The sequence below is a fragment of the Fistularia commersonii genome, chromosome 1 (assembly GCF_037954325.1).
Source record: "Fistularia commersonii isolate RoL2024-O1a breed Wild chromosome 1, RoL_Fcom_v1.0, whole genome shotgun sequence".
In the NCBI taxonomy this organism is placed as follows: domain Eukaryota; kingdom Metazoa; phylum Chordata; class Actinopteri; order Syngnathiformes; family Fistulariidae; genus Fistularia; species Fistularia commersonii.
The window spans coordinates 19021498-19046081 of record NC_141284.1 but is presented as its reverse complement, the minus strand read 5'-3'; the positions used below and the strand labels follow the sequence as shown (position 1 = coordinate 19046081).

General features: G+C 39.3%; 1 protein-coding gene across 1 annotated transcript; it reads left to right on the top strand.

Annotated features, from left to right (window-relative positions):
- Positions 1-1785: 1785 nt before the first annotated feature.
- Positions 1786-23141, top strand: LOC147237691 (semaphorin-3D). Its single transcript, XM_086152646.1, has 18 exons — positions 1786-1966; positions 9673-9784; positions 12784-12938; positions 13577-13639; positions 13718-13837; positions 14355-14448; positions 15434-15562; positions 15986-16128; positions 16351-16465; positions 16811-16880; positions 17388-17532; positions 18223-18445; positions 18974-19062; positions 19544-19585; positions 20106-20263; positions 20415-20479; positions 20994-21148; positions 21655-23141. The coding sequence occupies exons 2-18, from the start codon at positions 9673-9675 to the stop codon at positions 22114-22116; spliced, it is 2340 nt and encodes a 779-aa protein (XP_086008772.1). The 5' UTR covers positions 1786-1966; the 3' UTR covers positions 22117-23141.
- Positions 23142-24584: the final 1443 nt, after the last annotated feature.

Here is a 24584-nt window from a genome sequence, read left to right as displayed (position 1 = left end):
CATGAAATCCTTCAACTTCCTGATCTCCACTTCCTGGAGACTCACTGTTCTACCTGAGTTCCTCTCATTCACACGCATATATTCTGTCTTGCTGCAACGAAACTTTACTCCTCTCCTTTCCAGAGCATACCTCCACCTCTCTAGATTTTCCTCAACCTGTTCTGTGTTCTCACTACAGATCACAATGTAATCTGCAAACACTACCATCCGTCTCTCTGCCTTCCTATCCTGTATACCAAATCCACCCATCACTTCTTCATCCCCTCTATCGCCTGCACCAACATGCCCATTGAAGTGTGCACCAATGTCCACTCATATCTGGGAATATTCTGCATCATTTTATCTAACTCATTCCAGAGCTTCTCCTTCTCTTCTAACTCGCATCCCACCTGCAGGGTATGGCCATAAACAACACTGAGCATCACACCTTCAATTTCTAGTTTCAGACTCATAAGTCTATCTGATATTCTTTTCACCTTCAAAACGTTCCTAACCAACTCCTACTCCATTTCTCTTCCTGTCAGTACCATGATAGCACAACTTAAAGCCTGCTCCTAGGTTTCTAGCCTTACTATCTTTCCACCCGGTCTCCTTGACACACAGTATATCCACCTTCCTTCTCTGCATCATGTCGACCAACTCTCTTCCTTTTGCTGTCATAGATCCGATATTCAAAGTCATTTCTCTCAGTCCCAGACTCTTGCCTTTCCTCTTCTCTCTGTGCTTCCGAACACGCCTTCCTCCTCTCCTTCGACCCACAGTCGTCCAATTTCCACCGGTACCCCGTAGGTCATTGTTACCAATGGCGCTTGTTGTTAACCCGCGCCTCGACCGATCTGGAATGAGACGGTTAGGTTTGATTGGCATGTTTGGTTTTAGCAAAGGTTTTACACCAGATGTCCTTCCTGATCAACACTGCATTTAAGGAGACACTAGCCTGTGCCAACCAGAGGCTGCATTACTTCTTTTACTTTCTGGTTATTTTTAAAGTAACGTCTTTCAAAAAATCCCCCAATTTAAAAAAAAATATTTTTTTTTTACTTTTCATTTGTTTATCTTTTTTAAATGGGGTATTATTATTATGAATTATATTATTATTTGCCACCGAACTGTATGCTGAGTGAATAGAGCGATCGATATCAATGAGATGATTAGATCAATTACGATCAACTCGTCAAACATGGTGACTTGTTTTGTCAAACTCTGCCTTTTTTTTGTTGTTATCCTTTCATTTGGTGTCCCCTACTGGCGGTAAAGTCTCCTGCAATGCTTGACCTCCTGTTTTACAACACTGGTATTTTTGTTCATCAGCCGTAGTCAATGCAGAATCTGCTGGAATATGTAGGGATTGAGATGAATATATGGGAACTTTTACTGGGTTTCTCATGTATGCGTGCAAATTGTTCTTGTTGTTATTGTTATTATTATTATTATTATTAGTGCTGGTAGTAGTAGCAGTAGTAGTAGTGAACCCCAGAATCCTTTGCGAGTGATGCACAACACTAAGCTGCACCTACAACGCTGAGAAACGCCTCCCTGGGTTTCCCCTTTTGGTGGCTTGTAAATAATAACCAGCTTTTATTGACTATTATCAAGAGAACAAGCTATTCTTGACTCCGATTTTTACTTTACTAAGCCACAATAGATGTATAAAAAAATAGTTTGAGGTTTGTGTGGAGGTGCTGAACTGAATCTAATTTATTTACTCCAAATTCATTCATTCATTTGCCGAATGTTACATTTAGGGGGTAGTAATATTTCCTTTTTTTAAATTTATTTCATTTTTCCCGCATCTACGTTGAAGTGTGAAAAGATCCGAGCAGCCAGGAAGGCATCGTCAGCCCCCTTTTCTGCACCTCCTCCTCGGAGTCTACCGGTACAAACCCACTGTGTTTGGACGCTGACGGACACGGAGGAGCGACCCCGAGACATCGACCCACGAAAGACACAACACAGCCACGGCCCAGTGAGTATCACGTTTGATTTCGTCTTTTTTTTTTTTTTTTTTTTTTTTCCACAATTTTTTTTTTTTCATTTTATTATTGTTTTTTTTTTCTTCAATTTTTTTAATTTTGAGGGTGAATGCACAGAGTTCTTTCCTGGTATACCCGGGTAATGTTTTGGTGAACCTTGAGGTGAGCCCAAGAAAATTGGTCTTTTAACATTGAGATGATTTTTGGCTCTCTTGGAAACTGACATGATTCCAGGAATCCATCACATATTTTGGTAGTTTTTGTAAGTAACCAACAGGTCACTGAAAAGTTTGAACTTTGACCAAGGTTATTTCAAGAGTCTTTCAAAAAATTGGTCAGCTTTGATACGATTTCAAGACTCCCTTAAAACACGTGTCGGTCATTGAAATTAGTCTATGACTTGCTGATTTTTAATTTTTTCCACTAGATCCTGGGAAGGGATGATGGTCATTGAAATTGTTAAGGGGTTTCTGTAAAGCCTCAGTCAGGTGATTCCAGGTACCATGAAAAGCTATCATTTAGAGGCTTCTTGAAGACTGAAAGTTTTTGTGTTCACAGATTCTTTTAACTTTATTAAAGAGATTGTTGGACTCATTGGATCAATGATGGTGCCTCTTGAGAAAGTATGGTATCTTTGTTCCGATGGTTGGTCAGTCTGACATCACTCAGTCTCTGATTGTTGCCGCGTTTCCTGTTTTGGACTGTAAATGTCTCATGTGAGGAGAAAAACCAACCAAATGTCTTAAAATATATGGAAGGATTTCAGCCACAGATTTTAAGAAATCTATGTTCTCATCTGGAGGTCCTTGATCAGTTTTCAAGCAGTCCTGGAACATGTTTTTGGTTGTTATATAGAAAATTCCGGGTATGGCTTTAAATTGTTTGGTTAACCACTGTTCTAATGAGGCTTTTGGATGATTAAGATGAGACTATTTAATGTTTTGAATAATGTCAGAAATATCACAGATCAAGCCCCAATATTTTCTCTGATAAATGATCAAAGATGGTCTCTGTTTTTTCTTAATTATCAGAATGTACATATGTTGTTTTTCCACAATGTTCTTTTCTTTAATTTTTGTTCATATATTAAGTGAGTTGCAGATATGTTTTGTTTTTTCCAAAATTTAGCTTCTGTGACTAATGAATCCTTAAATATAATTTTAATTGTGTTGCCATTGTTTTCCTTCCTCCAAGCTATGATGCTGTTGTTTCCAGGAACACTAAATTTACTTTAGACACAAAATAATGTTTTAATTAATGAAATCCCAAATCTGTTTGGATCTGTTGGGATTTCTGAAGAACTGTTTGATATTTACATGACAGAGATTGTCATAAAGTGTGATAGTGCTCAAAAATAGTGAGTGCACTCACTATTTCACCCATTTGAGGTTGTAATCCAGGATGATCGTACAATTACTGAGGCTGTTGAAGAGGGCAAAAGCACTATCAATGAGGCTGTAATTGACACTTCTATTATGATGGGAAAGGATACGGTGCACAATATTTTGGGCTATACTACAAGAAATAGTACTTATACTGAGGTTGTAGTTTCAGTCTGTACTATTACTATTACTAGCCTTATTAGGTTTTGATATTATTATTATTATTGGTGACAAGGAGTACATGTTGATGGTGCTAGAGATTTTACATCATCATGTGACTTACAAATGTCATTCAACACAGATGAATCACCAAAGAGGTATAATGTCAAACACACACACATGGACAAGATGGTGGTACTGCTCTGTTAATGAAAGAAAACCCCACGATGGTCACTGACATAACTTGAAACTGATGAAAGAATTGATTACAAAATTTACTGAAATTAACCAATGAAAATGATTGCTGTTCAACAGAATTGTTAAAAAAAAACAAAAAAAAAAAACTTATGGAACAGGCCTGGAAAAAAATTGCTTAACTTAAAAATGTCTTGCACAAGCTTTTATGGTAATCACTGCAATCAAATAATTTCTGTAAGTGTCGATGAGACTTCTGCACCTATCAGCAGGTATTTTGACCAACTTTTTGTCAGCAAACTGCTCCAGTTGGCTCAGGTATGAAGGGAGCCTTCTCCGGATGGTTCCTTCTCCATGTTTCGGTTCCTTCCGTTAACGTTCAATATCATTTAGATCCGTGCTCATAGTAGGCTGCTTCGGAAGAGCCCAATGTTTAGCTCTTAGCAGTTCTTGGGTGTTTTTAGCTGTGTGTTTTGGGTCTTGGAAGAACCATGATTTATGATCGAGACCAAGCTTTCTAATGCTAGGCAACACATTTTGCGCCAGAATGCCTTGATAGTCTTAAGATTACGTTGTATCCCGCAAAGATTCAAGACACCCTTTGCCAATTGCAGCAAAGCAGCCCCAGAAAGCAACCAAGCGTCCTCCATGTTTTGCAGTTGAGACAGTGTTCTTTCCTTGGAATACTTAATTTTTGGGTCTGAATATAGAGATGATGTGCCTCGCTAAAAAACTCCAGTTTTATCTCATCGGTCCAAAAGACATTCTCCCAGAATCCATTGGCTTGTCAATTTGCATTGTGGCAAATTCCTGTCTCACTTTTTTAAGATTTGTTGTCAACAGTAGTGTCCTTCTTGGCCGACTCCCACAAAGTCCACTTTGGCTCAAACAGTGATGGATGATGCAAGGTGACACCCATTTATCTTGGACTTGGAGGTTGTTCAGAATAATACATGCAACTGTAGGCACAGGAGCATCAAGTTGCTTGGAGATGGTTTTATTGCCTTTCCCTTTAACACGCTTGTCTATCATTTCTATCTAACTCTCTCCTTTGCTTTCTGTGGTGCACTCCAGTCCCCCAAACAGCGCTGCTTGTCACCCTCTCAGTAGATAGACTGGTAGATTCCAAGTTTGAAGACACCTATGATGCTAATTAGAGGACACCTTCATTTAACTTGTCCCTACGGTCAAATTGTCTTTTCTAAGGGTACCAATCATTTTTGTCCAGGCCTGTTTCATTTGTTTTTTTTTAATGATTCTGTTGAACCGAAATTCACAAGCCATGTCTGATTTTCATTGGTTAATTTTCAGTAAATTTCAATTTATTATTACTTTGGTCAGTTTCAAGTTATTTCAGTGACCATTGTGGGTTTTTCTTTCATTAAAAACTTTTCACTAAAAATGACATTGACCTACTACAGTGGTTTATTCATAAATTGCCTATAAATTTTACCTGTGAACAAGACTAGGTAGTTTCTTCTTTTTAGGCCACTTCCAGCAGAACTGTGTAGCCATCAGGTGATACTCCATCCAGTGCACCTTCCACCAACTCTAAGAAGGCTGAAAAATCAAACAAAATGTTTGGTGCATAAACACAAACAACCAAGATCCCCTTCCATCTCCATGTAATCATAATTTAGTGGAGAAAACTCCAGCATGCTGTTTCTTGGGTAGTGGTTTGCGAGTTTGCCCATGCTTTATACCCAGCGCAATTACAGAAAAGACGAGAATCCAACACCCTGCCGAAGTTTGGCACGTGTAGGTCTTTGCCTTTTTTCGGTTGCCCAAAATAGATTTAACCCAGCTTTGATATCCTTGTCTGAAAGTTGTGAGCCACATGGAAATGACTCCACTTTGTTTATTCAGGCTGTGATCCCTGTGGGCAAAGGCCCGGCACAGATGAGCCCTGCTTCCAGGCCTGGCTCCGGGAAGGTGCCGTGTCTCCCTAATTCGGGCAAGGTGCATAGTCGCCTTCAGTTGTCGACTATTGTTAGGCCTTGAATTGTTTTCTTCTGGATCTTCGCCTTGCATCCCTTTGCCTTGTGAGACTTTCCCAGGGGCTGATGCCCCAAGAGAGCAGAATTCCCAGGATGATGAGGATGTGCAATTTTCTCTACCACTGTAAGATGATAATTCCAGGAGGAAACAGTATTCATTATTTTACTCATTGTCAAGTCAGATTTTACTTGGACAGCACCAATTCACAAGAGAAATGTCTCGTGAACATATACATAAATAACTTTCATATTTGTAATGGAAGTAGCATTGCTTGATGCCTGGTGAGACCACTGCAATAGATCAATCTAAGTCCCATGGGAACCTGCGAAACCTGGGAACTGAGGATATCTCTGCCCCAAGCAACATGCTCTGGCTCTGCCTGTGGGACCTCAAGCAGTTCCCAGGGCAGAGGGGTTAAATAAATCCGTCCAAAATAATCTGAGTCAAACAAGAGGGGTCCTGTCAGTTCGACGTACCAGGACTACGTCCTTGCAGTTATTACAACTCCTCACCCTATATTTAAGGCTAGCACCAGCCACTCTGCAGAGGAAAGTCATTTAAGCGGTTTGTATCCGAGACCTCATTCTTTGGGTCAAGAGCTCAACAAATTTTGAGCTGGGATCGCTCCACCTCTCTCAACAGCTGCATCCCCCTGATTCTGCACCCCCACCTAGGATCAATTTGTCTTGGGTGACCCTACCAGGGGCTGATGCCCTGGATAGCTCAACTCCCATGATCATAAGGACAGGCAAACACCTCCACCATTATAAGACGATCATTTCAGGAGTAGAGGTTTGTATTAAAATGTTCTGTTATTGTAAATAATCAAAACAGCTGAACATTTTTTTTTCATCTCCGATTATCTGAGAATTTGAAAATAGTTTAAGTAGTTTTTGATATGAAAATTTTATTACTTGTAATATACAAACATGGTACAGAGTATTTACCATTTACTGTCCAGATAGACCTTTTTATTTTTGGTTGTGTTTATTTTCAGAGAAACTTGATGTACTTGTTGCTCCTCAAATATAATCGTTAGTTTGAAGTTAACACAAATATCTATCATTGCACACTTTCAGACAGACATATATGCAGTTTGTGAATGTGTTCATGTATGTGTGCATTTGTTTGTGCTCGTATCAGCCGTGTGTGTTTATGTGCCTGTCTGTGTCGGTCTTCGAGAAGGCTAATTTCAGCCCCATTGTTTCCTCTACACAATACTGTGTGGGTGGGAGTGGGTGGTATTTTTGAGAAATGACAATTTCATTTCTACCTTCAAGTAATTCTTGTATTGTATTTTTTTTTCTCTTTCAAAACTGTTTGTCTCTAATGCTGCAAGGCAGCGCTTGTGTTTCTAGAGTTTATGTTCCGATTATATGTCCACGTTTTGTGTGAAAATCAAGAAAAAGTGTGTGCGTCATTTCAGCCCTCACTGCGATTGCTTAACCTCTCATGGGGTTAAAGTCACTCAGATATCATATCCAGCAGCTGTGAGCATGTTGTGTGTCCAGGTTGCATGTCCAGGAGCTAACAGTCGGGATATTTCCGCTTATAGAAATGAAAGGAAACAAGGAAATCAACAAACAATAAACAGGAAAACCTGATGTTTCCTGTTAAAAACAGTCACTTCCAGGGGGTTGATTCTTTTTTGTTGTTGCTGCTTCTCAGCTGTTTGTTCATCACAAATGATAATGTTTTAAAGTTAATTACGATGTCTTATCACCTTGCAATTTGTAATGTCAGAAATATCACAGATCAAGCCCCAATATTTTCTCTGATAAATGACCAAAGATTGTCTCTGTTTTTCCTTAATGTTCATCTGTTGTTTTTCTACAACGTTCATTTCTTTAATTTTTGTTCATATATTAAGTGAGTTGCAGAAATGTTTTGGTTTTTCCCCAAATTAGCCTCTGTGACTGATGAATCCTTAATGGATTCATTATAATCCTTAACTGATGTGCATATGAAATATTGTAAATGTAAAATATTCATATTCTGTTTTAACATATTAGTTTCCCCTACACACACAGACATGAGCAGAGCAGGGACAAATTCTTGTATAGGTGACACACACGTAAACACAAAATGGTGTAGTGTAACCTTTTTTTTTTTAAATGTTTTTATTACAGTTAATTTATTTCTGCTCAGATATTTCTTCAGTCTTACTCCTTACTTAAAAAATTCCAGCTCCGATTACAACTTACTCACTTGTTTTCTGAAAGTTGATAAAATGTCCAAAGTAAAATGGAAGGAAATACATTGGAAAGTTTTAAGAAGGTTTTAGAAATATATCAACAAAAATGTTTTTTTTTTTAATTTTTTTTTTTAAAAAGCCACTGCTGTGGATCTGCTTCTTGTATTTAAACGAGCCAAAAAAAATAGATGTTTGACAAAGGGTCAGTAACTAGATAGATGAGATGTAAGCAGTGATTGGACCTGACCATCAGTCATTTTCAATATGAGACAAAGGTCTGAGTACATTGTCTTTCAACCTTACTCAGACATCATGAGATCGTTCCAGTGTCTGAATGTTGGGATCTTCTCCAGCAGGAAGCTCGTCAGAGGTCAGTTTGATATAGTTGTTGGTCGAAGAGAAATCATGTGACTTAGAGGAAGTAAGAACTCAAGGGCTGTTTCCCGTCTTCCGCTTACCAAAAGTGATGGTATTGTTCTTCCTTGTTCCCAGAATTGCGCACAGGGAGATACAGCTTGTCGCATGAGGATCCTTGGAAGATTTTATTCCAATAGACTTTGTTTGAGCCCAAATTACACAGGGACCTCCTTTCTTTTTAAGGTGCTTCATCTGAACTGCAACAGCAAGAGGACGATCTAAAAAAAGATCCAATGTATGGCCTTAGGAAACTGACCAAAAAAATATATCACCACTTATGAGATCTAATGTTGAGTGACAACATGATAGCAGGCGGCTGATTAGATGAAAGAAAGGAAAATACAGGTGATCACAAGAAAGAAGACGGAAATTAGACACGTCACACGTGATGTAACCACCAAAGACAAACAGATGAAATGTACTTTAAGGTAAAACTAAGGAAGGCACATGGGGAAGATAAACATCCTTGTTTGAAAAGTATTTACACTGACCAAAAAAAAGACAACTTAGAAGTTCAACAACTGAATTAAGGTTATGAACTCCGGGAAAAACCTGAACAATATGAATTCATTGGTTGTTGAATGACCTGGCCTCAAGCTTTGGCCTCATACTGTCCTCTTTTTGGTCAATAGAAAGTACATTTGTGGAAAAAGTTTCATTTCAAGGAAAAAGCCCTATTTTGCCCAGAGAGAGAGAGCATCTGTTATAAGGAGCTCCACTTTTTATAATCGGTTGTTAAAATCAGTTGTTCACTGTAGACTTATAGACTGATGTGTTGACTGACAGAGTGGCTAATCGCCAGCTTCGTCCATGATCGTGCCGATGTCTGGTCTTTTGTCATCAGATGCTACTTTTGCAGTAGTGGGTATGTTGACATCCTCGTAGGGGGGGAATATCCAGCGTTTCCTGCCTGTGGCGTTTCTTTGAGCACCCAACTTACGTCATCAACCCGGCATGCACTGCGCTATTAAAACAATGGCTGCTCCTGTAGGTTAAATGTGTTATAAATTGTGATTTTATTTATTTATTGATTTATTTTTTAATTCTTTTCTTTTGAACAACACCTTATAGTATGAGACAAATATTAAAGCATATTTTATGCCAATTTGTCCCCCCAGTTTTGGTTCCCTTCAGTCGACACAGTATTTGTATTGAATTTTCAACTTGAAGATGCAGATAATGACCTGTGTTTTAGCAAATATTTGTAACAACCAGGGAGATCGTTGATGTGTGTGTGTCTCTGGGTTAAAAAGCTTTGTCCTACCTGGGGGGGTTGTGATTGTGAAGCAGGTGATAATGCAGCGTCTATGATAAAAGTCTGTTTTTCCTCCTGTGTTTTTCCCCTATGCTCAAGATGACCAGCAAAGGTCTTCTCCAGCTGCTGGCATTTAGTTTTGCTGTGATGTGGATGCAGTCTGCAGATGCTTCACACAGGGACATGCCGCGACTGCAGCTTTCACTCCAAAGTAAGACTCTCTCTGCCATTTATACATTTGTAAAAGAGGTGATAAATAGCAAAAAGTGCATTGTGAACATTCTCAGAGATAAACCAAAACAAAGTTGTGGTAAAAGACAGACAATCACATGGAATATATTTATGAAAACAGTTCAAAGAAAGTAAGTTGCTTATTTGACTGTTGGACACATGCATGCACACACACACACACACTCACATTAACATACATTTACACACAGTTGTGTGCGTCACAGCTGACCTATGTAGGATTCCAAGGAGACCAAACCTCATCCTGCTTGGACACACAGTTAGCCTTTAACCTCTGCTCCTGTGTATGTGAACGTGTGCTTGCATGCATTTGTGCATGATCATTACCTTCTGCCCTCTGTTTTGTTTTTTTTTGCCACACCTACAAATTTGCACCTTCGCTATCCATCAAACACACGGTTGCCATTTGATCATAGAGCCACGTATAGAAACAACCAACCATTCACACATCTAGTAATTTTTCCAATTGTGATAATAATTTCGGCATTAAAATAAGGGGATTTAATCACAGTTTTCAGTTAAAATCATATCCAATTCTTGAACTCTTCGACTTGAAGTAATTCCTCCCTTCCGGTCCATCAGGGGTGGGGAATTTATTGGTTTCAGAACCATGGCCTCTAATTTGGAGGTGCTGACTCTCATCCTGACTGCTTCAAACTCCTGCTGAAAACCACACCGGTGTCATGTGGAGGCCGTTTCGCGGTGATAAGGACAGGACTTCAATGTTGGCAAAAGCAGAGCGGTGATCCAGAGGTCGTCACCCGACTGCCCCTAAAATTCCTGTCCATCGAGGCTCCTGGACTTCTAGCCCTTTGAACGATACTTTAAGACAATTCATTGGCTGTGTACATGTTTGCATGTGTTCCCCCCAATGGGTGTGTGTTTGAGTGGGTTTCCTGCTTTACCTCAAATATTTCAAAGAAAAGTCAAGGGGTTCATGCTTTTAAAGCATCTTGAATATCTGTTTCCTCCCCTCATATTCTTGATCCTTTTGTATTATTCTATCTTGATATTGCAATCACTATAAATTTCCACTGCTCAAATAAAAAGAAAACAAGACGTTGGTCCTGTCAGAGCACTTTGGTGTAAACACCAGGCTGTTTATAAATGTTACAGAGACAGATGAAGCTGTACTTCACATTATATATCCTTGTTTTCTCAATATAGCCTTTTTATCACACATTTGAACCAGTTATTGTCCAGTCTGAGTTTTTTTCAAGCCAAGTCTAAAAAGCATTCCTGGAGCCCAGTTGAATCTATGTGGAATTAAAGTGTAAAAAGTCTGATTCTCAGGTCTCTTTCTTTTTCCATTTACCACAAATATTACCCCATCTCTTTTCCCCAAGTCCCTTTCCCAGAAGAGTCTCAGAGCTGGGCCTCTATCTTTGTCAAATTCCATCAGTTTTCTATAATATCTAGCTGCTTCGTAACCTTTGCCCCAAAGCTGAGGAATTTCATCACCCAGACAGCTTCAGTGTAACATATTTGAGTTGTAAGTACCCCCAGAATTGGGTCTTGGATAAATTATATTTAGTTACTTCTATTTAGATCTTGAAATTTTGTACTATTGCTATATACAGTATAAAATAAGAGAATGCCTTGTTCGATCATTTTCCTCCAGATTGTTTTTATTTTTTAACATAGCTTTAGGATTTTACAAAGTATGAGCTGTTCTGTTAAGATGAGGATCAAACTCAGCCGTGAGATTTTCTCCATTTTATGCGAAGAGGGGATATGACAGATTTAGACTTCATATGTCACGATAAGTCAACGAACAAGCAGTGGATCAGAGGAAGAGGAGTCGATACTGACTGCTCTGCTACACCATGGAGAAGCTTTCTCTGGGAGTAATGTCCAGTCAGCCAAATGTCTCAACCCGAATGCATATCGATGGCTGGCATGTAAAACCTCGTATCTGCAAATTTTTCGATTTTGGGTTTTTGCATTGAATGGTGAGAAATGGGAAGGCTCCACATTTTCAGTCTATCTGCAAGATAATCGCGCCCTTTCTTTGGATATAAATGTCACATGACAAAACTCCTATGTGCACAATGAATCAGAAAAAAATCAGGAAAAAAACACTTATCTGCATTGTCAGTGGTAAGGATATATGCTATGTATTTTTAAATTATAACATAAAAATATAGTCCGTGAACAAAGACCATACTATAATCAAATGAAACGTTTTTTTCATTTCCTCAAAAAAGTGTTTTTTTTTTCAAATGGGAGGTTTTGCATTCCAGCCATTGATATTGATAAACCAAATTTGAGAGACCTAATCCACCATCAGGGAGTAGTCTTTGCAGGTTCTGCATATTTATCAGTGGCCTTGTTCCATGCCAAATAAAGTTTTTAAATATTCTATCAAACCCCATAAAATAACTGTTTTTTTAATGGTAGGGAGCAAAACAGGTGCCATTTTTATGACATTAACTTTCCTGCTTGAAGATAGATGTAATTATTATTATTAATGTGTGACCACCGTTTTATATCAGTTTCTGCTTTAAGGGGTCCAAATGATCTTTAATGCTAACATCCAATTCAGGGGAGTAAAGTATCTCCAGTTATCTTAACCCCATCTTGGGCCATCAAGATGTATGTGCCTGGAAAAGACGAGGAGGGTAGTATTTTGTAAATGGGAGAGCTTCCGATTCATCCCAGTTGACTTAAAATCCCAAGAATTTTTGAGAATATATCGTGTTAAACAGAGGGTATTGAATCGATACCATCAGGTCTGAAACCATCAAAAGAATGTCATCCGCGTACATCAACAATTTCGTTTTACAGACTCTTATACTTCACCCCTAGAAAGTTATTACCCACAGTTGTAGCTCCCAGTTCCCCCCAGTTCAAAATATTACAGTGGAAATAATACATATAATTCATCATGTGTTGTCATTGTAATTGACTTGTACAGCTTGCTTGCACATAACTTTAATCCAGCTAAATTGTTAATTTCAGAGCTGCGGAACACCACTGCCATGTTCTGGGAATTAGAGGCCGGTGGGGGTAACCAGGTCTTGCTGCTGGATGAGGACCAAGGCTGGTTGCTTGTGGGGGGGAAAGACCACATACATCTACTGAAGTTGGACAACCTGGATCAACCAGTTGGATCAGTAAGAAATCTAATCATCATTGTGGGGAAAAAAAAGCTTCTGCTGATTATAAATTACAAAGTACGGATACAAAATGAATTTTACCTTTGAGAATTGATTGGGCTGAGGTTTTATTTCAGAATGAAACACCTGAAATAGATGAAGAGTACTTGATGTAGATTGTCAGAATCATGCTAAATAATGACAAAAGACAAAACATCGCTACGAATAGGTAGATTGATAGAAAATGGAACTTTAAGCGGAGGCGCCAGTCAGAAAAACGTGTTGGTTTTCAGCCATTTTTGCCACGTTTTTGTTAATTTTGATCGTATGAGTGGCCGTTTTCAGCTGCATTGTCGTCATAAATATACATTTGCAATGAGAGCTTTTCCTACTTCTCAGTGCTTTGTGAGCAACACCTTTTTCACACCCGTACGGTATATCTGAGGTCCTTTTCAGAATCACCACCATAATTGTGACGTGCCCAATTATTAATGTATATTGAACAGAACTGAAGGTCCAGGTAGAGATGACCAGTGAAATCCAATATGACTTTGGTATGATTTAACTAAGATAAATATGAGATTTTGTAGACTCATTTGAAGTTTGCCCTGTCCTCTAATATGTGCTGGGTTCATGCAAATAAACTTGTCTATCAGATCCACTGGCCAGCGCGAGCACACAGCGTGAACCTCTGCATAATGGCGGGAAAAAATCCAGAGGTGAGTGAGTGCTTTTCTCATAAGTCAGTCTTACAACAGCAACATGATGTTTACATGTACATATTTCTTTACTTTCAGACAGAATGTGCCAATTTTGTGCGTCTGCTGCAGCCGCTCAACAAGACTCATGTTTTCACATGTGGCACTGGAGCCTTCAACCCTCAGTGTGTCATCTTGCAGCTGAAATTGAACTCAAAGGTGAAAATTAAGACCAGAACCATCAAGTAGGGTTTCTTCACTGTTTTATTCCTTCTATTAAGAAATAATTGTAGTTGCCTGACTTCTCAATATATTTATTGTTATTTTGAAATGGGGTTTCTATTGCTTTCACGATGCAGTTTTTTTTTTTTTTTTTTAGGGAATGCCTATCAATGTGAATATTACATTCAATTAGAATTTGTCTCTTAAAAGTAATTTAAAGAAAGATTTTTCTGTTATATTAAAATATGGAATATTGTTCTAAAGGCCATCTATTAACACCCTCAGATTCTTGGCTTGTCCAGACATTTTGAATTCAATAGAATTAGTGCCACTGTGCCACAATTTACTTTAACAGTTATTCGTATATTTTTTGGGGGGAAAGTTCAATTTCTTGTAAGTCACTCAGGCTCTTTTTGGCCAGATGACACGTAGCTGGAATTAATGTTATCACAAAACACGTTTACACGTTTCTTTACTTCTGTTAGTCTTACCGTGTGTGTTTGTGTGTTGTCAGGATCCCTCCTTCTCCTTGTTGCTTCACACAGTTGAGTCCGGCAGAGGAAAATGTCCCTTTAGTCCAAGTGAGACTGTCACTACCCGAGTGACTGGTGCGTCTTTCTCTTCTTCATACACACACACACACACACACACACACACACACACACACACGCAGACACGACATATGCATACACAACTTTGTGAGGGAATGTTGAAGGCAGAACAAGCTGATGACAGTGAAGGGATGCAAACAGCCTAACTCTCTAAGATATACATGAGATCAAGGAAAATGAGTGTGGAAAGGAGAAGAGAAGGAAGCTGAGAAGGTTGGAGATGAGAAGTTAGCAGAGGAGGGTAGTAGACAGGTGGGGGTGGGGGGTGAAAGATAGGCAGAAAGTGAAGCTCTAGATCCGATTTTACTTCCAAAAACGAAGCATGAAAGCATGTGACCTTTGACCTCGATATAAACACCGGAAACATGGAATCACAACTGCTACAAATTTTATACCTAGCATCAATGTGTGTTGTCTATGATCTTTATTAATTCATTCATTTTATAATACTATATTTTATTAATCCCTTGCGGGAAATTTCTCTCTGCATTTAACCCATCATGGATGATCCATGAGCGGTGGTGTCAGGGGAGCACTTAGGGGGTCAGTGTCCTGCTCAACAACACTTCAACAGACTTGTAGGAGCCTGAGTCCGACCAGGAATGTTCGGTTCCAAGGACAACTGCTCTAAACTTGCTCCGCTTCCTCCATCCTTTTCACTCCTTTTTTTCTAACCTTCCCCCACTCCTTCCTGCCTTTTGCCCTTGTCTCATTTTTTCTGGTCTTCCATCCTTTTCACCATTTTTCATTTTGGCCTTCCTTCCCTCCTTTCTTTCTTGCTTCCCTTTCCTTTCACATTTTTATTCTTCTCCAATTCTCTCCCACTATCTCAACTTTCATAAGATGAGATGTGGTTTTCTTTTTGTCTCATGCAGTTACACATACTACAATTTACAATGAGCTGTTTTTGGACCTGTAGCCAGGAGCAAACAACTTCTACTTTCCTGACCCCCCCCCCCCCCCCCTTCTACATTTCTCCCAGATGGTGAACTTTTTGGGGGCACATCTGTTGACTTTATGGGTGCTAATGCCGCAATCTTCCGAGTGTCTCTGACTGGTGGCGTCTTGAACTACATTCGGACGGAGGCATACGACCGAAACTGGCTGAATGGTGAGCACCTGTTTTGTTAATCTGTTACCATGGAGAAAGACACTTCTCGGACTGGGTTTAGTTTGAATGTTGACTGTTGATTGTAAATTGCATGAAAACTACAAGGAAAGTTGCATTTCAGTTCCAGCATTTTTTTTTTATTCCATTTTTTGGTAAATTCTTCAATCATAATTTTTGGGGATATTTTTTGTCTCCAGATATATTTAAGTTTTCTAAAATTCTTTGCAGAAATTATGTGAAACTGCGATGCAATCTCACAAGAAACACAGAAAGCAGATATTAAATGTATACCAGACATTATTCCTTTTGCTTTATTTAAAATGAAACCAAAGCTGTTGAGTAGAATTTTCTCGTATTGATAATGTCGTTATTTTTTGTCAAATATAGTTTCTCATGTCTCAATCACCACATCTCATGTCTCAGAGCCTCAGTTCGTCGGCACCGTCTCCATTCCTGATACACAGAGTCCTGACGATGACAAGGTCTACTTCTTCTTCAGGGAGCTGGCGGTGGATGCGGATCAGTGGGACCGTCGGATGTACAGTCGAGTAGCCCGGGTCTGCAGGGTAGGACAAATGCACTAGAAAAACACACAGCGTAACGTAAACCATCACCTTGATGCTTCTTTAGAATTCCAAGTGATTGTCTTTTATTTTTCTTTGTGTTAACAGGATAACAGGTACAATTTGAATGGGAAAAAAAAAAGAAATAACTTGCAACACCTGCCTTTTCAATCAGAATCCAAAAAACAATTAGAACTCGAACATGTTTAAATGTTTGTCCTCCAGAATGACATTGGAGGGAAAAGGAGTCTAATTAACCGATGGACCACCTTCCTGAAAGCCAGGCTTGTCTGTTCCATCCCTGGACCGTCTGGAAGCGACACACACTTCGACCGGATCGGTAACATTTGTCTGTTTCTTCTTTCAATGTACAAAGAATAATCTGCTGATCATCTTTACAACAGACTTGGTCATTTTCACACACCTAAAGTGGCTTTATTCTCTAACCTTAACATTTCTTAAATATATATACTTCTGTTGTTCTGAAGTACAAATTTTGACAATTTCTTTTCAAGATTTGAATTCACACTTTTGAGTTGAACATTTGTTCAGTTGAAGCAAGAAGTTTGTGTCTATTGCCATCATGTGGCCCACTAGCCATACCATCACAGGGTGGCAAGTCAGATGTGACACTAATGGGAAGCCGGTCAACTGAACACTGAGTCATTCACACTCTATTTTCCAGAGGATGTGTTTGTCCTGAAGACAAAGGATCCCAAGAACCCCCTCATCTACGGTGTCTTTAGCACAACCAGGTAACATTGTTCACAGGTCATATTCAGAAACCAACTTTTTGATGCAGCTTTATCTGCAAAATCCACACATCACTGAACTGCATACTTTTCCAAGCATAGCTAATATGCATACGCAACTATGGTCATTGGTGTGTGTGTGTGTGTGTGTGTGTGTGTGTGTGTGTGTGTGTGTGTGTGTGTGTGTGTGTGTGTGTGTGTGTGTGTGTGTGTGTGTGTGTGTGTGTGTGTGTGTGTGTGTGTGTGTGTGTGTGTGTGTGTGTGTGTGTGCGAGCGTGCACGCACACATACTTTTATCAAGTTTAAAGGGGTTGCTGTGTTTTGGTAACTGAACCTTTATTAGAAATTCAGTGTCTACTTTTCCCCTTCATGTGTCTTCTCCGCTCCCTCCTTTCCCCTACCCTTCTCCTTCCTTTCCCTCTATCCTCTCTTCCGGCTCATCTTTCTCCTCTCAACTACTTTCTTCCCGTCCTCTCCTCCTGTCATCTCCCCTCTACACTTCCTCCTCAGTTCTGTCTTCCAGGGTTCGGCCGTCTGTGTCTTTTCCATGTCATCAGTTCGATCGGCGTTCAACGGTCCATTTGCTCATAAAGAAGGGCCTGATTATCGTTGGGTTGAGTTTAAGGGCAGCATTCCATATCCAAGGCCTGGAACTGTAAGTCTCTTCTCTGTCATGCCTCAGACCCTTTGACAGGTATCTGTAAAGTTTGCAATTTGTCAAACTCTGACTTAACTCATCTATGATTTCCTGAAATGTTCCTTAACAGTCTATGACAGTGGTGGGCAAACTACGGCCCGCGGGCCACGTCCGGCCCGTTGGTCTTTTTAATTCGGCCCGCCAAAGATCGGTACAGAATTCATACTTGATGTGAATAATTGAATGATGGGATCATGAATATGGTAGCTCAAACAGGAGATTATTTCATTTTTGGAGCTACTTGAGAACACTTGAGAATTTTCCTGAGCTGAAAGACACAGATTGTCTTTGTTATTTAGCCTTTACTGTGGACATACTGACACACATGAATGAGCTGGATGTGATGCAATAAGGGAAAAACTGGTTTGTGCATGAAATGCGAGCAAACTTCAGAGCCTTCAAAACCGAGTTGGTTTTATTTTCATTGCAAATATCAGACAATGTCCGGACAAATGTCAGACGACTCTGATATGTGCTGTTAGCAAATGCGTTCTTTTTTGTTTTTTTTAATATGTATCATATCTTGACGTGACCAGGCCCGTCTGTCAAATTTTAAAAATCCTTGCGGCCCTTGAGCCGAAAAGTTTGCCCATCCCGAGTCTATAATGTAGCTCTAAGATGTCTTTTGTGTCTATGGCCTTTTTCCAGTGCCCCAGTGAGACTTACGACAACCTCCACAGGTCGACTAAGGACTTCCCCGATGACGTTGTAAGCTTCATGAGACAGCACCAACTGATGTGGGAACCCATCCTACCCGAGGGTGGCCAACCCATCCTGACAAGTGTAAAGTTACCCTATCAGTTGAAGAAAGTTGTTGTGGACCGAGTGGAAAATGAGGATGGATTCCATGACATCCTACATTTGGGCACAGGTAGGGGGAGTTGTTCGAAAGCAGCTGAATATTCAAGCATGTAATCTAATATTTTCATTGATCAAACAGAACCTTTACAATATCATTCCCTGAATGTATGTAAATGAGTCAAGTAGCTTTTAACAGACACATATTACCGTCGTATTACGTTGCACAGTATTGTTGTCTGGACTTCTTTGAAGAAACTAAACAAAGATAAGATTTGAAAATGGTAGACCATGACCCGGATAACTGAGAACAGACACATTAGTATTTGTAAAATACTGTAGTATTTGCATCTGGCTTTAACTATAAGGATTTGATTTTCTGACTCTTATTTTCTCTCTTAAGTGTATACATCTCATTGTTATTGCTGATTTTTATCATGAATCGTGTTACCTTGGCGACACTGATACAGTGAGACGCAACACAGATATTCTGATCATTTTTCAGAGCTTCTCGTAGATTATCACTTTACTCCAACGATTTGTCAGCCGGGTATTTTATCTCTGATTGTGTGGAATTCAAATATTGTCATGTTACCATCAGATAATGGGAAGGTGCTCAAGGCTGTATTGCTGCCAGGAGACAATGGGGGGAAGGAGGTGGTTCTGCTGGAGGAACTGACTGTCTTTCAGGTCTGATTAATAAAGTTTGTTAAATCATACTGTCCTTTTCCAGTGTCAAAGAGCTGAAACGTTGTCAGAGGTTAGCACTGCCGCTTCACAGCAGCACTGATCGAGGTTTGATCACAACCTGGACCTTTCTTTGTGGAGTTTGCATGTTCTCGCTGTGCCTGCATTCAAAGTCAAAGTCAGATTTATTGTCAATTTCAATACAGGGGGTTTCCTCTGGGATACCTGGTTGCCGCTTACGGTCCAAAACACGTAGTAGGCTAGTTGAAGTCTCTTAACTTGCCAGATGTATGAATGAGAGAGCGAATGGTTGTATGTCTCTACCGGATATGTGGCCCTGTGGCTGACTGGCGTCAGGTCAAGGATGTACCTTAGGCTCATCCATGTCAGCTCTACAAATAAAATCAGGTGTTATGTGTTGAATCATCTTCTGTTGTTTAACTATAAATCTGATAAATCTTCCTCTCCATGTTTAACCCTGCAGTCACTGACTCCAATCCTGAACATGAAACTTTCGACCAAGAGAGTAAGTTCCTGAAATACGTTATATCTGTTAAATGTAATCATGCCGATAGAATTTTTGAAAATACTGTGGGGAATGGATTTAAAAAAGTTCACACTTAATTCATAAATTCCTCCTTGACCACCTGCTGCTTGATTTATGGACAGCTTTACTTTATTTTTTATGTTTCTTCTTTAACTATTATGTTTTTATCATGTAAAGATCATGTTAATGATGTTACATTGAAAACTTTTCCTACTCTTTAATGTCTAGGATCTAACATTAGAGGATCATACCTGTAATATCTGTAAAAAATTGAGCAAATATAAATCTAGAACAAATAACTATATTTGGCTCAACAAAGGGGTTTAAAAGATATCCTACATAAACATGAAATTGTCAACATCAATAAACAGGATATAACAGAATATTTAAAGAGTGATTTGGAATATACAGTGTTTAGAAAATCAAGTGATATTAAAGTTACAAATCCCGTCCAGATGAAGAGGTTAAAAGAACTCTTCTTTATCCTTGTTCTCCACAGCAACAGCTGTATGTGTCCAGCAAGGGAGGTGTAGCCCAGCTAGGTCTCCAGAGGTGTGAGTTGTATGGTTACAGCTGCACTGAATGCTACCTCGCCCGTGACCCATACTGTAGATGGGATGGACAGACTTGCTCTAGATACTGTCCCTCTAACACGAGGTAAACTTATTCTCGCAATCAACAAAGAAAGAAACATTCATTCGGTGAGAAACTTCACATTTTGTGCGTGTGTGTATGTGTGTTTGCGTATGCACGTGGTGTGTGTGTGCGTGTGTGCATGCGTGCGTGTGTTTGCACGCGTTCCTTTCAGGCGGGCTCGGAGGCAGGATCCGAAGTCTGAAGACCCTCGGAGTCAGTGTCAAATTACAGATCAAGGTGTGTTGCCGGAGGCATCCGCAGCTATCATTTCTTGTTTCTCTTTAACTTCCTCTCCAGTTAATAAAATGGTGGGACAAAAAAAATTGGGGGAAATTCTAAGATGGTTAAAGCATTTTTTTTAAACTAATTTGCTAACGTCGTCACATCACACAGGCTGTATTTCGTAGCTGTCTGAAAAATTCTTTAAGTAAATTGTTTTTTTCTTGTGTATGAATAATAAAACCAACTTAACTGACTATTGTCGTTTCCAAAACATGATAAATATCATGGCACTGGTACGTAGTTCCCAATTGCACTTTGAAAAAAAATAAAACGAAAAAAAAAAATACATCTCCTCTTAATAAAGCCAGACGTATGGTGCCATTTGGTAGCCTTTTTAGAGAAAAGCTGGATAACATTCTTATCAGTGTTACACTTGCTCCAAATTGTCTAAATCTAACTGACTGTTACTTTGTTTATCGTGCTGGATTTTTTTGAATATACCTGGTCATTTGTTGTGTTTGTTGTCAAGGTTTCGACTCTCCAGAGGTGAGGTTGATGTTTGGTGTGGAGGGAAATTCTACTTTCCTGGAGTGCGTCGCTCACTCACCCCAGGCTGACCTGAACTGGACCCTTCATAGGGACAACACACAGCAAGGAGTCTTTCCAGTTTATGAACACATGGAAGTAAGTTTTCTTCATAATAGGGACATCCTGATGCAGAACCAGAAAAAAAAAACATAATCCTGCCCTTTCTCACCCAAATTTTGCTCTGAAAATTAAAATTTTCATATAAACTATAGCTGCTGGTAAGGAAGGGTTTGGAAGAATCTGGATGTTTCTTCACCCTTGAAGAAGAAAAACACACATGTAAATTTATTTTTGATGGAATTCAGATGTTGTGGGAAGACTTTTCATTTTGTTAATTTTTCTATGTCTCAGTGTAATGTCACAAATTCCTTCAAGACAGTTAAGTCCACCAGTGTTTTTCCCGATACTGTAGTAGTAGTAGTAGTAGCAGTAGTAATAAATAGTCATCATCATCCATTTTATTTGAAGGTGCCCATCTTGACACTAAAAGACACCATACTGGTTATTTATAGATCACTATTTATAGATCACAAGTTTATTAATAGATCACTGTTGACTTCCTCCTAAACCTGACATTAGTGTTTTTGATTCTGCTCAATCAGGATAAAGGTAGCCGTACCCTTCTGCCACAGGGGGGGTTGCTACTGCACCATCTGAAGACCGCTGATGCTGGTATCTACACCTGCAGCAGTCATGAACACTCGTACAGCCAGATCCTGGCTAGGTACCAGCTCTACATCATCCCCTCTTATGGCCTCCATGGCATCCAAAATTCTGACATCCCTATCAGGTTCCAAGCCCAACTCGATGCACTCCCTTCCCAAGTGGGATCCAAGAACCCCTGGCTGACTCGCAAGACCTACAAAGATCTGCAGAATGGGGGTGGCAACAGTCTTAATCAGGAGTGGGACTGGATTCAAAACTGTCAGCAGTTTTGTCTCCAGCTCCAAAAAAAACGGCGACAGCAGAAGATTCGACCACAAAAGCCGAAGCAACAAAGTCACAAGGCTCTCATGAAGAGGCACAACCTCAACCATGATGTGAACACACCTTTAGTTCCCTGATACTAAAGACAACAGCTCTGCAAGGTGTTCAGACCTGGACCACATCACACTGAAGAACGTTTAAGACCAAGATCCATGATCCAACTCAAAAATATTTTGTTTTTATTCTACCAGACAAAGGAATGTATTTCTCAACAACTGAAGTTACGGACAAAACAGCAAAAATATAAACTCAGAACAAATCCAATTCATGTCAGGGAGCAGCTCCAATTACTTCTAAAACTAGTTCCAAAACATGTTTCCAAGTTTTTACTGAATCATCAGTTTCAACAGAAAACCAAAAGACTGACAGACATATGTGTTGTTTGGGAAACAAAATTTAAAATTGTGCCTCGCTGGATTATGTGGGTGTCGATGGTTCAAAAGAATATTTTAGTCAACATAAGATCACATTAGCTTTATTGGCTTCTTTCAAAACCCCAGCATTGGTCCCGAACTAATTTTGTAACTGATTCGATACATCTTTTTTCTTTTTTTATGAAAAAGAAACCTCTGAAAATTAGCAAGGAACATCCCTCTTTGGCTCAATATTTTGTAAGAATGTCTCAAAATTACTTTTAAACTTCACTTTGGGTTAAAATCACAAGAAAATGCACTGTAAAGGGGGAAAAAAAGAATCAGTCAAACCTTTGGAGAAAAATTCTCACCTGCAAGTTTTTTCTTCATGACTGCATCCTAAACACAAAGGAAATTTCTCCACAGTTTATTATCTATATAAAGAGATTATTGATTTAACACGTAAAAATGAATCTCTTTGCAGAAACAAAGTAAAATGCTTCCTTCATATTCAATGGATGTCAGCTGGCCCCTTGTGGACATACCCAGGAAACACATGGAAACCTCCAAATCCTCTCACATTTAACTATGAATTATTTTTCATGTATATTATAGAACTCTATTTTTGATAACTAATTACTTTTAAAGTAATATTTTCCTCTGATTACAATGTTTCTAATAAAATCTAATAAGCTTTGAGTTACTAAATGTCACAGAAAAAACACCAATAAATAGTTATTGACAAAAAAGTGAAAAACATTTGCTTTTTTTGTAATAAGATAGCTATTTTGCTATTAAATCACTATTATTCATCAACAGTATTGGCTGAGGGAGTGTTTTATTAGCCTATTCGGAGAAATGTGAAGGACATGCAGCAGATTATGGTGATGAAGGATAGAGTGGCAAATGTATTGACTGGCAGCAGAAGTGTGATGGGGCAGCGGAGTAATTTGAAGAGTTGATGAATGAGAAAAATGTGAGCGAACAAAGTATAGAAGAGTGAAGTAAAGGTGAAATGAGGGCATTAAAAGAGATCCAGAGTGGAAAGGCAAGTGGCCATGATGATATACCTGTGGAACTTTTTGATAAGATTGTTCAGCAAGATATTCGAGAATGAGAGAATGCCTCACGGTATGGAATACAAGTGTGCTTGTGCCCATTTTTAAGAACAAGGGAGATGTGCAGAGTTATGGTAACCACAGAGGAATTAAATTTATTAGCCTAAAAATTAAGTTCGGGAAAGAGTAGTGGAAGTTACACCAGGGATAGAAATGAGCAATAATGGTCAGCAGTGTGGTTTCATGCCTAAAAAGACCACTTGTGATGCAGTATTTGCTTTAAGAAAGTTAAAAAGATACAAAGAAGATTGAAGGGAGTGGCATTGTGCCTTTGTTTGTTTGTTTAGAAGTTTATTAGGACAGTGTACAAATACATTAAGCACAGAGGCAGAGATGTTTGTACCAGATTATAGCTAATTTCCATCTGTAGTCCTGGACAATACAAATATAAAACTGTATAAAATAGACCATATATATAAAATATACAGATAGGCAATAAAATAACTATACAATATATAAACAGGCAATAAAATATGTATTTTGCAAGTTGAAAGTTTTCGAGAGGTGCCTATCCTAGGGAGCCAAGAGAGGAACTATCGTTATATGAGAAGATGTGGAGTTGCAGAGAAATATGGTGGAGATGTTCAGGGTCTGTATGTAAGCTGTAAGACAGTGAAGTGTGTCACAGGAGTGACAGAGGAATTCAAGATGAAGATGGGACTGCATATGTTTACAGATGGCATTGTGAGAGCAGAAAGCAGGTGGAGGACAATCTAAAGGTGGACGTATGCTCTTAAAAAGGAGAAAAAAGAAGGTTAGCTGCAGCAAGACAGAATACATGAGTATGAATGACAGGGACACAAGAGGAATAGTGAGGCTACAGGGAGTTGAGATGAAGAGGCGGTAGATTTTAAGTACTTCAGGTCAACAATCCAGAGCCACGGACGGCGGAAAAAAGGTGAAGAGTTCAAGCAGATTGGAATGGGTGGAGAAAAGTGTCAAGGGTAATGTGTGATTAAGAGTATCAGCCAGAATAAAGGGAATGGCGTACAAGACGGTGGTAAAATTAGTAATGCTGGATTGTTCGGAGGCAGTGCAGAAAGACAGTAAGCAAAGCTGGGGGTAGCGGAAATG

Excerpts from the sequence above, each read along its gene's own strand:
- LOC147237691 (XM_086152646.1), top strand. The coding sequence starts at position 9,673 with ATGACCAGCAAAGGTCTTCTCCAGCTGCTGGCATTTAGTTTTGCTGTG. Across the intron at positions 16,129-16,350 it reads GAGTAGCCCGGGTCTGCAGG|AATGACATTGGAGGGAAAAG; the intron begins GTAGGACAAATG and ends TTTGTCCTCCAG. Across the intron at positions 16,466-16,810 it reads CACACACTTCGACCGGATCG|AGGATGTGTTTGTCCTGAAG; the intron begins GTAACATTTGTC and ends TCTATTTTCCAG.